The 16,674-nt window shown below is 44.9% G+C and overlaps 1 protein-coding gene across 1 annotated transcript; it reads right to left on the minus strand.

Annotated features, from left to right (window-relative positions):
• Positions 1–1,567: 1,567 nt before the first annotated feature.
• On the minus strand, positions 1,568–15,994 carry LOC131422238 (aldo-keto reductase family 1 member B15-like). The gene is made up of 10 exons (XM_058569297.1): positions 15,929–15,994; positions 12,665–12,832; positions 11,434–11,550; positions 10,382–10,459; positions 6,707–6,829; positions 6,332–6,438; positions 5,839–5,920; positions 5,203–5,286; positions 4,467–4,549; positions 1,568–1,838 (listed from the first exon to the last, which is right to left on the minus strand). Exons 1-10 carry the CDS (start codon positions 15,992–15,994, stop codon positions 1,796–1,798), a joined length of 951 nt encoding a protein of 316 aa, XP_058425280.1. The 3' UTR covers positions 1,568–1,795.
• Between the last annotated feature and the right edge of the window lie 680 nt (positions 15,995–16,674).

Consider the following 16,674-nt stretch of genomic DNA (forward strand, 5'->3'; position numbering starts at 1 on the left):
AAAGAATGTCATATAATTCCTTAATAGGAACCTAATCTGTTTATCTTGTTACCTAAGTTTTTAAATCAAGGAAATCTTAATCACAATCACATGAAGGAAAAACTTTTCACAACATTATAAACGCACACAAAACAACCCCATAGGTTATTATGGATGTGTAAATAAATATTAAAAATATAAAAATGTGAATCAGAAGTGTATCAGTCAGGGTCCAGCCAGGAGAACAGAAACCACTCTAAGATTTTTGAACATTGGATATTTAATTCAAAGAATTGGTTACATGGGGGTTGGAAGAGCTGGGCTATCAAACAGGAGAAGAGCAGGTGAGCCGACTCAGACACTAACAGCAGCAGGAAGGCTACCAGTCCTTGGGATGGAGGATTTAGGAGCAAGTGCTCTTTCCTAATCCCAGAAGCCACAGCACCTGGTGGGAGATAGAATCAAGGTGGAGGCTGGCTGGTAAGAGCTGGGACCACAGAGGAAATGTGACTTCTATGGAGGTGCCACTCAGAGAGAGAGAGAGAGAGAGAGAGAGAGAAACACATGGCTTTTCCCTTCCTGCTGCCCACCAATCCCCTAACAGTACCTTCATTGACCAAACCCAGGCAGAAGCCATCTGGCTAGGGATGCTGGGAAATGTAGTTCATAGGCCCCCGCCATGCAGAACAGGGGAGGGTAAGGACTGGGAGCAAGTGGGCAAAAGACCAGCCAAGGAAGGAGGAAGGCCCTCACTGACTGGAGGATGAGCATGACCTCTGGGGAGGGAGTCAGGAGAAGGGGGATGGGAAGGAGTACAGAGTGTCCTGAACCATGATGATAACCATTTATTTTGTTAACAATTTTTTTTAAAAGTTTTGAAGCCAGTAAGGCAAAATGTTAGCATTTGTTAAATCTGTGAGGAGGGTGGTCAGATGCTCATTATGTTATTCTCTGTACATTTATATATAAGTGGAATATTTCATGAGAAGAAATCATTACAGAAAAAGGAAATGTTCCAGATGAATGGAATAGTAAACATTCTCCTCGTTCAGATGCGTCGCCCTTTCCCACTCCACCCCCAGGGCTACACCACACACCACTCCTTCAGTGAAGGGTGGCACCATCGAATGTCTCACAGGCTCTGCCACCACCAGAGTTGACTCTTGGCATAAGGACATGTTAAAGGAAGGTGGGAGAGTGAGAAAGGGAAAAGGTAGAGAAAGGCAAGGAGGGAAGGTGCCAGAAGGCTTGGGAGGGAGAGGACAAGTCGCAGTGAACTCTCCCAGAGCCCGCCTGCCTTCACAGCTTGGTTCAGCCACTTACAACCTGGGTGGTCTTGAGCCAGTGCCTTGGCCTCCCCATTCCTGCATGTCCTCTTCTGTCAAATGGGAAGAAGAGTCTCTACCTCGCAGGGGTGGTCTCAGGATTTAATGAGTTAACACACGGGAAAGGCACTTCAAATTGTGATGGCACACAGTAATCTCTGATAGCTGTTTCTTACTATTATTCTTCTTCATCTTTTATCTTTATATCTTCAGTTACCAGAGATGTCCCCCCCTGCCCCCTCCCCCGCCCATGATCAGATCAAATTAGTGAAAAAAACTATAATTTGCTTTTCTGGGTCATATTTCCCTCTGATTTCTAGTTGAATATACTGATCTAGATACAACACTGCCTAGAATCTGACCTACGGGAGGGCCAGACTCAGTATGATTTCAGATAAGCTTGGCTAAAATAGGGCTCTAGTGGAGAGAGTTACACGTCAGTAAAGCGAAGGTAAAGAAGCTGTGGAATCATCTTCTCAGGAGATTCAGCTTCAGTATTCTGCATCGAAGGGATATTCGTCCAAATCAGCCAACCTGAAGAGAAAACAGGCGTAAAAAAAAATATGTTACCATTAGACTCTGGTTTCAAAGGCATTCTTCTCTGGTGTATCCTGTGGTCTTGGTGCTCTCTCAGCCTCCTCCCCAGAAGATTCTCTAAGAATACAAGAAAGGGCCCCACCTCGACCTTCCATCAAACTGATCTGAAGGGTGTGCTGGGAGGAGGGCAGGCAAGCAGTGAGCAGGGCACCAGAATAGACTCATAACGATAGCTGATAATAATCCTGGTGCCAAGCACAGTGCTGGTGCCTTACAAGCATGATCTCAGTTCATCCTCACAACACTGCGAGGTGGGGAACAACAACAGAGCAGTTTGGGGGTGTCGTGAGCATTAAATGAGTTAATAATACATGCAAAGGGCTGAAGATGCTTGGCACATTCTAAGCTAACGTTCAGTAGATGTGTAATCAGTACCATCATCCCAGTTTTGTGGATAAAGAAACCACCTTGGGAAACAGGAAATTTACCCCAGGTCTCACGGCTAATAAATAAGCGGCAGAGCTGGGGTTTGAACTAGGTGGACTCACTGCTGAGATTTGCCTGCATTGGAAATGGTGCTGGAGAAGCAGTTTCGTCTCGGGGACTGTCACGTTTTACGTTTGACCTTTCTTTTCATTCTAAGCAGCTGCTGCTTTGCTGTCCTCCAGCAAAAGTAAGTGATTGGAAGACGGGAAAGGCTGCTCTATGACAGTGGGTTGGGCAGGACAGATGTGTGATATCGTGACATGTGAACAATGCTTGAGATACTGAAACGTTTTTTAAAAAGTGAGAAATTGGGGCCGGGATAAACCTGTTATCCAGTCTTGTGGCTTCAAATACCACCCACGTGCTACTGACTCCCAGATGATTATCTACAGCCCAGACCTTTCCTCTCAACTCCACACCAATACATCTGACTGTCTATTGACATCCCCTCTGACATGTCTAATGGGCCTTGCAAACATGATCCCCACCAAACTCCTGATTTCTTCCCCCAAATGGCAGTTCCATCTTGTGTGGCTCAGGCAAAAACAAAACCAAACAAAGAAAAACTGGAGCCATCTCGACTCCTAATGGTTAGCAAATTCAGTGCCTCTACTTTCTCAACGTGTCCAGAACCTGACCATTCCTCCTCTCCCCCCACCATCACCCAGGTCCTGCTACTGTCATCTGTTTTTTTAATTTATTTATCTTTTTGTGAGGAGATCAGCCCTGTGCTAACATCCACCAATCCTCCTCTCTGTTTGCTGAGGAAGACTGGCCCTGGGCTAACATCCGTGCCCATCTTCGTCCACTTTATATGGCTCACCAAGCAGTGCTTCGGTGTGCGCCCGAGATCCGAACCGGCGAACCCCGGGCTGCCGCAGCGGAGCGCACACACTCAACCGCTTGCACCACAGGGCCGGCCCTATGCCACTGTCATCTTTTCCCTGGATTATTACAACAGTTTCCCTACACAGAAGTCAGCATGGCTCTTTTAAAACATGAGTCAGATCATGCCACCTCCTGCTCAAAATTCTTCAATGGCTTCTCAGCCTGCTCAGAGCTAATACCAAAGTCCTTCTCACAGCCTACTCCACTCGGCTTACTCTGAGCCACTGACACCTCTCTGTGACCTCGTCTCCTCTCACTCTTCCCCTCACTCATTCCACTACACCCCAACTGACCTCCTTACTCAAATGATCTAAACACAATTCCACCTTAGGGCCTTTGCACTTGCTGTTCTCACGGCCAAGAATGCTCTTCTCCCAGACATCCACATGGCAGACCCCTCACTTCCTTCAGGTTTCTGCTGGACTGTCACCTTATCAGCAAAGCCTCCCCTGCCCCATCCTACTTAAAGTACCAATCCCACCACGACCCACCACATCCTATCCCCAGTACCCAATTTTATGCTTTCTGACATATATATTTTGAGTTAATTTCTGTACTCCCCCAATAGAGAAGAGTAGAGAAATGAGAAGAAGTAAAATAGAGAAGTTAGACAATGCCTTCCTGCAATTTACTTTCTTTGTTAGGTGTAGGATTCATTCTTGTTTGCTGAGAAAGATTTGCCCTGAGCTAACATCTGTTGCCAATCATCCTCTACTTTGTATGTGGGTCACCACCACAGATGGCCGCTGACAAGTGGTGTAAGTCTGTGAAGTGGAGCAAGCCAAACCTAGGCAAACTAGGCAACTGGGCCAGCCGCTGTGGGATTCATTCTTAGTTGACATATTTAATTTGAGTCTATTTCTGTATTCCCTCCCTAGGATGCTAGCCTGTGAAGTGTTAGTCCAGTGTCATATCTCCAGCACCTAGAATGTGCCTGGCACATGGGAGATGCTCAATAAGTAATTATTGAGTGAATGGGTGAATGGATGCTTCTACCTTCTACCTAGTGAAGACAAGTCCTCTCTTGAAATTCTAGTCCTACATCCAGAAGTTCAGATAATAAACAGCAATTAGGGATATGTCTTTGCTCATAATGATCCCAGGTGCTCCAATTTTAATTTTCAAAACAACCAGAAAATAGTATTTGAAGATAAAAGTAATCCCAGATAGCTTCCACTCCTTCCAGCTAGCCCTCTACCAGTTTAGAAAAACTGACGATCCTCCTACTTAACTTAGCCCAGTGCCACTTACTCTCCCATGCGGAAGAACCTCCAGTTTCTGTTGAAGCTGAGTATGGTCGCCATCTCCTTATCACTCAGTTTAAAGTCAAAGACCTAGAAAGGCGAGAATTCCAAAACATCATCGGTAAGGCAATTTCTGGTGTGATTTGTGATTCTCAGCCAGGAGCAAGCTCACATCTGCAGCACTAACTGGCCATAGGAGTTTCTTCCAGTGTGTCCACTGGATACGAATTGGCTTTAAATCAGGTCCTACACAAAGACTGCTGTGTTTATAGGGTTTACTTCTCTAAAGTGGAGGTTACCAGGCTTATAGGCGTTAAACCACAGGTGTGCACCATGTCTGTGCTCCCCAATGCACACATGGGTTCTTCCAGGTCAGTTCAAGTACGGTCCATACCTCCCCTGCAGCTGGGAGGCGGGGTGTTTAGGCCAGAACAGTCTGCTCCTGCCTGTGGCCCATGACCTAACTGCTCAGGGGCAACCAAGGGTCTTCTCAGTGGTGAAAGGCACACCTGGGCTCAGATCTGACAGGACTCCCTGGTCGCTCCCCTCAGCCCATCCTTGGCCCCTGGGTCATTCATCTCAGCTCTGCTGAGGTCAGCTCCCTGGCCTGAGATATGACGGGGTGGTGGGAAGGAGGTGAGGCCCACAGACAAGACAGGGATGGGATGAGAAGCCTAGTGAGAGAGTCTCTCCCATCCCTTCCTCAACTGAGGAAAACCAGGGCCACCCAGCCTGGATCCTACCTGAAAGTTCTCCACGATGCGTGCTGGTGTCACGGACTTGGGGATCACAGCCACTTTCCTCTGGATATGGAATCGGATCAGAACCTGTACAGAAAGGAACACCAGGTTTCCACTTCTCTGTAAGGAGCTCTCCTCTACTGAAAGGAGAAACAAAATCCCTCTGCCACTCACTGTGTCATCAGTTACAACAGCTAATATGACTGAGCCCTTCACAGCTGTCAGTCACTTGTTAGTCCTGTGGTCCATTATCTCCCTTAATCCTTAGAACAATCCCATGATTTTGCTTCTTAAAAAATAAGGAAAGTGGCTTGGACAGTGTTTGGGGTCACAAGGCTGATAGGTGGTGAGCTGGGCTCTGAACCCAGATCTCTCAGCTTCAAAAGCCATGCTCTTGTCGCTGAGCCATAGGGCTCAACAGAAGCTGTTAGACAGATGCTATCCTGGTTTTAGCAAGAATCATGGTATTTCCTGGAGGTCCAAAGAGACTTTCAAGGAAGGGCCTTAGTGGGCTTCTTCTCCTGTTTTCTTCACCTTCAAGGAGTTGCAAACACAATACGAGGACCAAACACAAGACTGGTTTGCTGGGGCAAAACACACACACACGTGTGCATGTGTACGTGCACACATACATTGTACCTGGGCTGTAGATTTTTTGTGCTTTGCAGCAATCTCCTTAATCTTGGGATCCTCCAGTAGGGAAGGGTCTTCTGGCTTGGCCCTGGAGACAGAAAGATGGCTGGTGTGAATAATCATCATTGTTACCATATGCAAATGAGCATTACTCCAATGATGGTCCCAAGGCTGATCATTAGTCTTCTCCATGTGGGAGACAAGGCCAGAGGATCTGAAAGCTTTGTGTCTTACCCCTGAGCCTTCCCAAGAGCTCTGAAGCCTCAGCATTTTGCAAATGCTGGTCCAGCGCTGGGTGGCTGAACCCGAGTATTTCCACAGGATCAGGCATGTTGCTGCTTTTTTTAAAGTTTCTGTTTTTCCCCACTGTTTGGGTGTGCCAGCCACATTGTCTCAGATACAATTTTCTTCCTGATTGCTTATAGTCTCATACCAACATTAATCAATTATAGAATAATTTTTTAAGAATATCATGAGAATGATCCCTCAGAAGCCTCACCAAGGTCTATCTGGAGAGCCCAGAGCGCCATAAGCCGTGACAGTGATGCCTTTGGAATGGCAGTACTGGATCAATTTCTCCTGCGTGAGGTATGGGTGAACCTCAACCTGCAAAAGCAAACAATCCTAATCACTAGGGAAGTTGGCCTGCTTTGTGAGCTGCTCATAGAGAATTCTACACACACAAAAAAACTGCCAAGTAAAGACCACACACTGTCCACTGCCAGACTGGCTACACCAGACCCTGTCTCCCATCTCCCCAAGTGTCTTCATCACTGAGCCCGGAGGTAAGACTCAGTACATAACAGTCAACTTGCTTCCAAATGTTTAAGAAGTAATGGGGCAGAGCTCTTATCTTTGATTCAATAGAATTTACCTGGTTAGTCACTGGTTTGTATTTCAGTCCAGGTTTGTTCAAGAGCCTTTCAATCTGGAAGTGGTTGAAGTTGGAGACCCCAATGGCTTTCACCAGCCCCTCGTCCACCAGCTCCTCCATGTCCTGTTATAGAAAGGAACACTTTGGGCATTTCTAGAGGCTTGGCTTAGTCCTCTCTGTGGCAGGAGAAACTGGCAAAGGAGCCACTGTGCTACAATTAGCTGAAGCATTAAAAAGAAATTTCAATGCAGCCCATTGATGTCCATCAAGGGTTGTTTCCAGCCCTCCTGCCTGTCCCCAGCTTCAATGGTTTCAGTAAGAAACCCCAAGGAAAGATAGCTTTTTATAGTTTTTAGTCTATGAGTGGCACTTTTCCAAATTTGCCCAAAGATACCATATGTGTTAGCAGCAGCCCCAAATTTAACACCTATTTATTATTCATTTATGACATGTCTAGATCCTGTCCAGGAATTGTCAGGATTTAGAAGTATACAATGTGCTTCCCTCTTCCGAGAATTTTGCCGTCCAATGAAAGTGCTAGGGTTCCCTTCTGGGGAGCAATCAGCCACGACACTGAAGCTGCCTCAGATCACTAGACAGAGACTCAGCCCTGAGATTCTGGGAGGTCATAGAAGGAAGGGCCGCAGTTGTCAGAAGAGGCTTTGTGCGTGGAGTTCAAACTGGGACTCAAAAAATCACTTGCAGAAAGAGAAAAAACAAGAGCAGGTGAGGGAGGAATGTGGGAGCAAAGGCTTCGAGGGAGGGACAGGCGTGAGGTGATCCAAGGATGCTCTATCCAGTGGTTCTTAAACTTGGCTGCAATTTGGAATCACCCAAGAGCTTTAAAACATACTGATGCCCAGGTTTCACCCCCAGAGCGTCTCATCGAATTGTTCTGGGATGTACCTAGGCACTGAGATTTTTAAAACTCCCTGGGTAATTTTAATGCACAGCAAAGTTGAGGACGACCAGATAAATGATGTAGGTCTTCAAATTGGGCAAAAGAGTTTAGAATTGATGAGAATATAGGGTCCCTGAAATGCCTGAGTTGGGCAATGAGATAACATAAAAGTTTCGTGTGTCATAGATAGGTGCAGTTGAGTCTATGACACATCTTGACTTTTCTACTATTTTTTTCTCCCATCTGCTTCAGGGCGGTAAAGGAGGTTTCTTTTGAAAGGGTTGTGGCTCCACATAAACATTTATCGTGTCTGTATTTCACATCTTAGATCCTCTGATCGAGATCATCAAAAATTTTTCATGCCTTCAAAGTCTTTTATTTCACAGTTATTCTCAAATCCACTCAAGGACAAGGCACTGTGAAAATCCGGGTACTTTTTGCAGAGAACAATGACATAATTGCCACATTTGGTCCCATCTTAAAAGCTAGGGCAAAAAATCTTGTGGAATCATCCTTAAGGTATGCTAGTCTCCACATCTCACAACGAATAATTCCTCAGATAGGTAAGCACTCATGTTTTACCAGGGTCATATAGATGACAGAGCCCTCTTATCACATTTAATGCAAAGGCTGAGTCTGCTGTAATTTTAGTCGATCTCTAGGTCTTACCAAGCTTCTCATTGTCAGGAATAAATCATTCATTGAGTGGAGTCCATGCACATAAACCATTATATTCTTCACTAAATCATCAGTCTTGAAACATTGATCTCACAGGAGGTTGTTCGTGGTAGGAAAATAAATATGTTGACTTTTTTTACAGTTAAGTACCAGAATTTGAGTTTCTTTTCATGGCTATAATTTTGTCACTAGCCAAGAGAAAGTAATATCTTTTCTTGAGATTCAGGCTTAATAAATTTATTTTAGTGAATTTACCAAACAAGTATTTCAGACCATGTAGTTGGATAATGACTAGTGTGGTCGTTAAGGTAAAAAGGAATATGTAAATCTAAAAAAACCAGCATTTCCAATGTATAGTTTGAACCCTCTTTCTAGTATGTGGGCTTAACCACCTCATGGCTTGGACAGCAGTGATATTCTGTCACATTTAGCACGGATTCATATTTAATTGTATGATCAAAATAGCAGAATGTATGACAAATTGATGCCTTTATAAGATTTTCCCAAGATTATTTGACTTACTTCTGTGTATAGTCTCTTGCTCATGAGATACGATATTTCCACTGATTAATTATTTAGCATGACTTTTAATTCCATAAATCATTGCTCTGTTATGATTGCTAGTTTTAACTTGGAGAATCTACCTACAAATGACATATCCTTATGGAGCAAATCCAGTGGAAATACTAAAGAACCTTATTGTAATTCTTTACCATGGTTGCTAGATGTTTGCTTTTTTGTGTGTGTTTCTACATATAACACAGAGAGCTTGATAACAGTCTTAAAAATCCACCCACAGAAATCCAGATAGTTTTCTCCATACTTGGTTTTAACAGCCTTTCTGCTGTTAGCAGGCAAATTTAAAGATTTACTTGCCAAAGATGATTTTCCTTACTAATACATTTAGGGGGTCGCTATATGTGCCATTGTAAAATGATTACTTTTCTGCTTCCTTAGGCTTTCCATCAGTTATCAATCCAGTTTTGCTATCTGAATTATCTTACTGCTAGTTGTTGAAGTTCAAAGCAGCAAGAATGCTGTGCTTACAGATAATTTTGAACATACAATCCACAGAAAAGTTACATTGAATTTAACTACGACAATTCTAAGCACCTCAGAAAGGTTGGGTTTAATATATTTTTAAGCTGTAAAACACAATACAAACTCAGAAGGACATGTGCCCTTACCCTGAAAACTGACAACACAATTAACTCTCGGAGTTTTCTTCACTCTCATTTACAACCTGTTCATTCACTTTGTTCTCTACTAGCATTTGCAAGAGGATACAGTGATTTCAGAAAAAAATGATCAGAGAAAGACTTTTGTTCCTTAAATCCATTTTGGATGTGAATTATGTGGAACTGGTAATCTGATCTGAGAAGTGGGCGCTCGTGTCCTCTGATGTTTGGAACTGCATATTCACTGTGTGCCACGCACCAGCTTTAGGGCATCGGTGGTTGGACTTTTGAGACAGAGAGACCTGGGTCCAATCCCAGCTCTGCCACACTCTTGCTACATGACCGGAAAAATTCACCAATCTCTCTAGGTCTCAATTTCCTCCTCAGTAAATGGGGATGCTAATAGTATTGGCCTCGTAGGGTTGAATGATTAAATCAACCCTCTGATTAAAGTTCCTGGCACTCAATAGGTGTTGGCTATCTTAATCCTTAATTGACACATCCTAAAAGATAGATATGATTAACATGTATTACAAGGTGTTTTTTTTAAGAGGCAGAAACTAGGCTTTCTAGAGATAAAAACCTTACCCTAGGTTACTCAAACAGGACACACCAACCTAGGGTGAAACCTCTGTTCTAAATCCCTCCTCCGGTTGGAGAACAGCATGTGTATCCTCCAAATTTAGGTATATTATAGTCACAGGCTCATTGGAGGACTCAGTTTTAGCGTTTGAAAATATAAATAGTATCAGATCGACCCAAAAGCCAAAAGTGATTAGGAAAGAGTTCAAAGAATTAAAGAATAACAATGAAACAGAACAGCATCAAGTACACAGGCTCTTTCACACAGTGCAGACCCCTGTGGATGACTGAAGAAAGTTCTCACTCCCAGCACACTTAGAGGTAGATTGAACCTACCTCCCAGGCATCCAGGAATGTTGTTTTATTGGTAAGGATCTTGCCTTTATCATCTTGGGGATAAAAGTCCTCCCCAGGCTGTAAATGTAGAACAAAAGCTTAGTGCAATGTGCATCTGAACCTCTGGTTCTGTTAACTGGTTCTCAGGATCCTAAGTCGTGCTCTACCACCCACATTTCATACCATTTTTTCAAGTTTCTGGGTACAAACTTCAAGAATGTAAGTTTAAAGAAATCTCTAAATCAATCTACTATATTATATAAATTCTTATATTTTAGAAACTGCTTTGTTGGTTTTAAAACCATTAATTAGCACATTCCACAAGCCACCATTATCACCACGGGCATTAACTTCATAAACCCAGTCTCCATACACACTTGGGGGCAAACTTCAATTTCAAAATCACCAGACAAGGGTTAGCTCCCAAAGGGGCAGCTTCCTGGGGAAGATACTGACCAAATTCTATTCTTGCAGCCTCAAGAAGCCTACACTTAGGAATGGCATGCTATCATCCCCCTAGCTGATCACGAGGTGGGGAGCTGGGAATTCATGTCCCTCTCCGTCTCAGGAGTAGGCAGGAGCAGAGCCCCAGGTAATGTGTGCTGTTTCTTCCATGAGGACTGGCTAGCTTCCAGCATGCCCACACTTGGGCTTTTCTCCAAGATGGCACTCCCAGGGCGGGCTGTGGTTCACACGAGGGTTAGCCCTGAAATATCATTATGTAAGAGCCCCCTGGTGGGACACTTGGCATGGAATCAGGACTATGGTGATGTAGCAGTTGCAGCTTGCCTGGGTTGCCAGAAATCCTGATTCTCTCAGATGCAGCTGAGAGGAACCTAGGCACACGGTCAAGCTCCGCAGCCGCACGTGGACTCGGCCTCCCTTCCAGACCAGCACCTTTCTTCCCCATCGTCTCCTCCTCACAACCTGCAGCTCAAGTCATGAAGCGCAAGGCCTCCTGCTTCAGCCTGCCCAGCCCCCAGGCCTGGCCCAGCTGCTATTCTCCAGCTCCCGCTTGGGGACTGGAGTCTGGGACAGAGAGTAGCTCAAACCTGTAATCCCTGTGGCCAGTGAATAAGATAGATGTCCAGATAGTCCAGTTTCAGATCCTTGAGGGTCTTCTGACAGGCTTGCTTCACTAGAGGTCTCTCGAAGAAGGTGGGCCATAACTGCAGAGATGCAACAGTGAGACGTCAGTACTGGGGAGAGAAAGCGCCACGTCACACTCCTTCTCCTGCTTTTTGACGGACACCTTGATCTAACCTGGGGACAGGCCATTTATAGCAAAGTTGGTTAAGACAGGTGATCCAGGTATGGAAGATAACCAGGGTGCTCAGCAAGTCAATGACATTTCTTACATGATGAGGGTAAGTTATTTTTTCAACTCTACTGATGTTCTATACGTCTCTTATTTTATTTAGCATATTTGGGCACTGATTTTGTATTTATTTACATGTGGTATTCCCTTCCTTGGTTGTAGGCTTTCAGGGGGCAGGAATTATGTTCATCTTTTAAATGTCCAGCATTCTTAAGGTGTTGTGAGCAGATGGTCCTCTCTTTGCACTCCCATGACTCCAAGCCTGTGGCCCCAAGTGACGACTCAACAAGGAGTCTATCCAGACTCAACCACTGTCAACAGTGGGGTCTCTTTGTCCCACCAGATGCATGCACTTCCCAAGTACCTATAACTGTTGTTTTTCAACAAGTTGGTTATAATACAGATCCATTGATTCTCAATCCTCTCTCAGTTGACCTCCTTCCTGTTTTTCATATCATTTTGTAACTCACCTTTTACTAGACTGAATTAAAATGAAATACATATGTGACAATAAAAAATTCTCCTGCCATTTTGCAAAATACTCGCTGGCTGAGAACCTCTGGCCTACAGCCATTGAGACAACAGTGCTGAAAGGTGGGGCTTAAGGATAATTCCCTGACTCCACCCTTAGCCTGTGAGTACCACAGAGCAGATGGATCCCACTGATGGGGAGCAGGGAGGCCAAGGGCACGGCCATGGCTCAGTGGAGCCATCCCACTAGGGGAAAACTGTGTGGAGACGGGGGTGGGGGGGGTGGGAAGAAGGAGTGTCTCCACATCCCAATACTGGTCTAGAGTGTGGGTTTGTTTGTGTCCAGAGACGTTATACAGGCAGTGAGGAAGAGGGCTGGGGGAAATGGTGTGAGTACTTAGAGGGAAGGCTGGCAGAATTCTGGGTACTGACCAAGTCCAAATACTTCCGCCTGCCTTGAAGTGCAGTCCTCCCCCCAAATGAGCCCCATGTACCTTGCTAACAATGAAGAGGTCCTCCCTCTTCACAGCCTTCTCTTGGATCTTCTCTTGGATGGCTTCCCCCACCTCATTCTGGTTCTCATAGAGATAGGCACAGTCGATGTGGCGGTACCCTGCATCAATGGCCACCTTCACAGCTTCTTTGACTTTGCCTGGAGAAGACTGAAAGGAAAAAGAAAAGACCATCACATACTCTCATCCCCAGATCACCTTCATCAGGCTCTCCTACACAACCCAGCTCCTCCAAACCAAGGCTTCACTGGGATTCCATTATCCATAGGACACCTGGGAGGAAAACAAACCTTGGAAAACTCTTCAAAAGAAAAGGAAGGAAAGTGAATTAACTTGATGATTATGGCCTCATGTCCTATGGTGGCTAAAAGCCCATTCCCTCTAATTTAGGTTAATCGTCCTGCCCTGAAGTGTCTCCAGGTGTGTGGGAGAGACAGCTGGCCTTACTGCAACCCTTTCTAAAGACCAGGCTGACAGCTGGATTCTGAAATCACCTAGAGGAATTTCAGTCAAGTTCCCCAAACGGCCATTCTCTAGCAAAAATCCAGGCTCACCACCTCCTAGTTGTGTGGACTGATCAGATTACTTAATTTCTGTAAACCTTGTCTGTAAAATGGGAATAACAATAGAACCTGCTTCCTGAGGTGGGTGTGTTGACTAAGTGCATGGTGAATGTAAAGTTTTAGCCCAGCACCTGGCACACACTAAGGGCAAGGGTGCATGCCATTTTAGAATTATTGTTTCAGAAAAAGGAGAAATAGAAAACCTTGTAAGAATGAAGTTTCTTTTCCCTTCTTAAGGCAAAAAAAAAAAAAATCAGAAAGCATTAGAAATATCACATTCTGTCTAACCCAGTGAAGCTAAACAATGCAAAAAAAAAAAAAGCACTTAATACTGATATTTCACAAAATCTTTTTAAAACCTCTTCTACTGTAAAATAACAAACATGTTCAGAAGCATCCCAGGGTGCCCTTCTTAAGGCACAAAATTGGGATTCTCAACCCCACGTGGGTAAAGAAGCTAATTAATTATGGCATCAGCTTTTATTCTGCAAGATCAATCTGCAGGAAGACGGGGCATGTGCCCTCAGATCCATCTTCTTGGTTCAGGATTGGGGCGAAATTTAAGAGGTTAAGGAAACAGGTTGGCACATGGAAATGCTGGTGAGACAGGCATGGATTGGAGGATTTCAAGCATTCGTGGTAAGGTTATATTTATGACGGTATGGGGAAGGAATTTTAACACTGGATCTTCCTAAATGAGGGAAGCCTCGCTTCTGATAAGAGTGACTGTCAGGGGCTGGCCTGGTGGTACAAGCAGTTAAGTGCGTGCGCTCCGTTTCGGCGGCCTGGGGTTTGCAGGTTCGGATCCCGGGCGTGCACTGACACACTGCTTGTCAAGCCATGCTGTGGCGGCATCCCATATAAAGTGGAGGAAGATGGGCACGGATGTTAGCGCAGGGCCAGCCTTCCTCAGCAAAAAGAGGAGGATTGGCAGATGTTAGCTCAAGGCTGATCTTCCTTGCAAAAATAAAAGTGACTTTCAAGCCAACCATGATGACCTAGTGGTTAAAGTTCGGCATGCTCAGCTTCAGTGGCCAGGGTTCAGTTCCTGGGCAGGAGACCACACCACTAGTCTGCCAGTAGCCATGCTGTGGCAGCAGCTCACATAGAAGAACTATAAGGACTTACAACTAAAATATACAACGATGTAACGGGGCTTTGGGGAGGGAAAAAAAAAAGAGAGGAAGATTGGCAACAGATGTTAGCTCAGGGAAAATCTTTCCTAGCCACAAAAAAAAAAAAAAAGAAAAAAGAAAGTTGATGCCAAAAAAAAGAGTCTAACTTCCAGATGTATTCTGGTCCTTAGGTTCCCCGGGAAGGAGGATCTTTGGTTCCAAGGTGGTTTCAGGTCACGATTTCTTCTTTCCTGCATGCCCTGGCTATGTGATTGCATGGTTTTTCTGAAAGGCAATTCTGAATCACTTTGATGGTAAGAGATGGGGTCTGTTCTAATGTGTCCTGAGGGTGCAAGGTTACACCCTTCCCAATCATCACACCCTCCTTTACCTTCACTGCTAAAAGTACATGATCCTTTAAAATTAGATCATCTCCTCATCTTGAAAATGGCTCCCTTCATAATCCTTACTTCTGAAAAGAATTTTCTGGTATGTTTATAAGGGGTGACCAGGTTCACTGGAAATCTGGAAGTGATTATTTGTCATATCTGTTTCAAAGTCAGTGCTCTGATTTGGGGCAAAACAGCCCTGTTCAAGTAAGAGAAGCTTGGACTTAGTCCATCTGGAATTGGAGTGCTCACCCAGACTGACCAAGAACACATCCTGAGAATGACCCAGGCCTGGGATAAAGAGGGCTCCTACTCTCTAACCCTGGAGAGGCGAAGGGAAAGAGGAGGCTCCTAGAAGAACAGAGCCAGTGGGGAGAGAATCATCAGAGGGACAAGAGAAGAAGATGCAAGGACTGTTCCTGGTAACTAGTCAGCATGGTACTGTCACTGATGGAAATGAGAAAGAAGGCAGTTAGGAAGTGATGGGGAAACATCACCTTAGGAGAGGCTCAGGAGTCTGCTTTCCTGTGCACTGGGAGGTGCCTGTCTGGGTTTTGCCAGTTGACATGAGCACGCCTGGGGACCCTGAGCTCCTGACTCCCACCCTGGCTCTCCTCTTGCTGGGTCCATCCTCCCTGTGGTCTCAGCACTTCTCAGATTCTACTGTGCACCAATCTCAGGACTACTTGGGGATCTCACTGAAGTGCAGATTCTAACTCAGTAGCCTGGGGTGGGGCCTGAGACTCTGCATTCTCACAGGCTCCCTCCCAGGGGTACTGGTGCTGCCAGCCCAGGTTCCATGCTGAGCGGTGAGCAGTGCCAGGGCCTTCCGAGCCCTGGCATCCCCTCCTCTCAGCCACCCAGGCAGCAGCAAACCCACGGCCCCTTTAAGTGTCCTAGAGCCAGGGAGAGTTAGAGGGAAAGGTGGCTAAGAGAGAAATTGCCCTGGAAAAGCTTGATAATTGTTAGTGAAGCTCTCACCATTCCTGCAAAAAGCCAGACTTGCAGTCTGAATCAGCCCTAAGAAAGGAAAATAACCTCAGTCCTGCCTCCAGGGCCAAACTCTCACCTCCCCAGACTCCTGCCTCAGGGCATTCCCTACGACAGAGGAGAGAAAACGCCCTCAATCCCTCCTCCCTGCCCGCCAGAGAAGCACATTGCAAATATTTGTATATTTACCCGCCAGGTGCCCAGGCCCATGATGGGCATCTTGGCCTTGGTGCTGAGTTCCAGGAAGCCCGCCATGGTGAGTGCAGGAACGATTCTGAGCCAGCAGATAGAGGTCTTCTGCCTTGGTCCAGGGTGGGGCAAAGGTCCTGGTGCAGAGGGAGGAGCTGGAGGCTGGGGGCGGGCAGTGGCCTCTTGCCCTGGCATGAACCAGAAGTCCTTACAGCCTTTTTTGTAAGACTGAGTACTGTTATTGGACCTCAAACATCACAGCCTCGTGTAAAGTTCTCCCTTCTACAAAATGCATGAATTAATTTTATCGATTTTTGTTTTCTTTTGCTAGGTTAATAAATGGAAAATAAAAGTCCATTATTTTAATTTGTTCCTATCTAATTGCTCTAGAGTTGTACCTTTTTTCCCCCAGATCATAGACATTATCTGTTAACCACCTGGATAGGATCTTCAGATGCTAATATTCTTCATATATTTATTTAAACACAATAATTGTGTTTACAATGAACTTTTTAAATCCTTGTGATTTCCTTAGAAAGAAAACTTTGTGATTATAAAATGATATATAAAGAAAAATTGGAAAGTGTAGAAGATTACAAATAAGAAAATATTAGTCACCTGTATTCTTGCTGCTCACGATACTATTGAGAGAGCACTTTTTCTCCAGCTTTTTTTCTGTGCATTATATATTTTTAATGCAGTGCATATGCTTAAATACCACAAATAATTTAAACTTAATACCACAA

The sequence above is a fragment of the Diceros bicornis genome, chromosome 3 (genome assembly GCF_020826845.1).
Source record: "Diceros bicornis minor isolate mBicDic1 chromosome 3, mDicBic1.mat.cur, whole genome shotgun sequence".
NCBI lineage: Eukaryota > Metazoa > Chordata > Mammalia > Perissodactyla > Rhinocerotidae > Diceros > Diceros bicornis.

Bases quoted from the DNA above. Each gene is read 5' to 3' on its own strand.
- LOC131422238 (XM_058569297.1), bottom strand. From the start codon at position 15,994: ATGGCGGGCTTCCTGGAACTCAGCACCAAGGCCAAGATGCCCATCATG. The intron at 11,551-12,664 runs GTACATGGGGCT...GCATCTCTGCAG, and splicing joins ACCTCTTCATTGTTAGCAAG to TTATGGCCCACCTTCTTCGA. The intron at 6,439-6,706 runs GTAAATTCTATT...TTGCTTTTGCAG, and splicing joins ACAAACCAGTGACTAACCAG to GTTGAGGTTCACCCATACCT.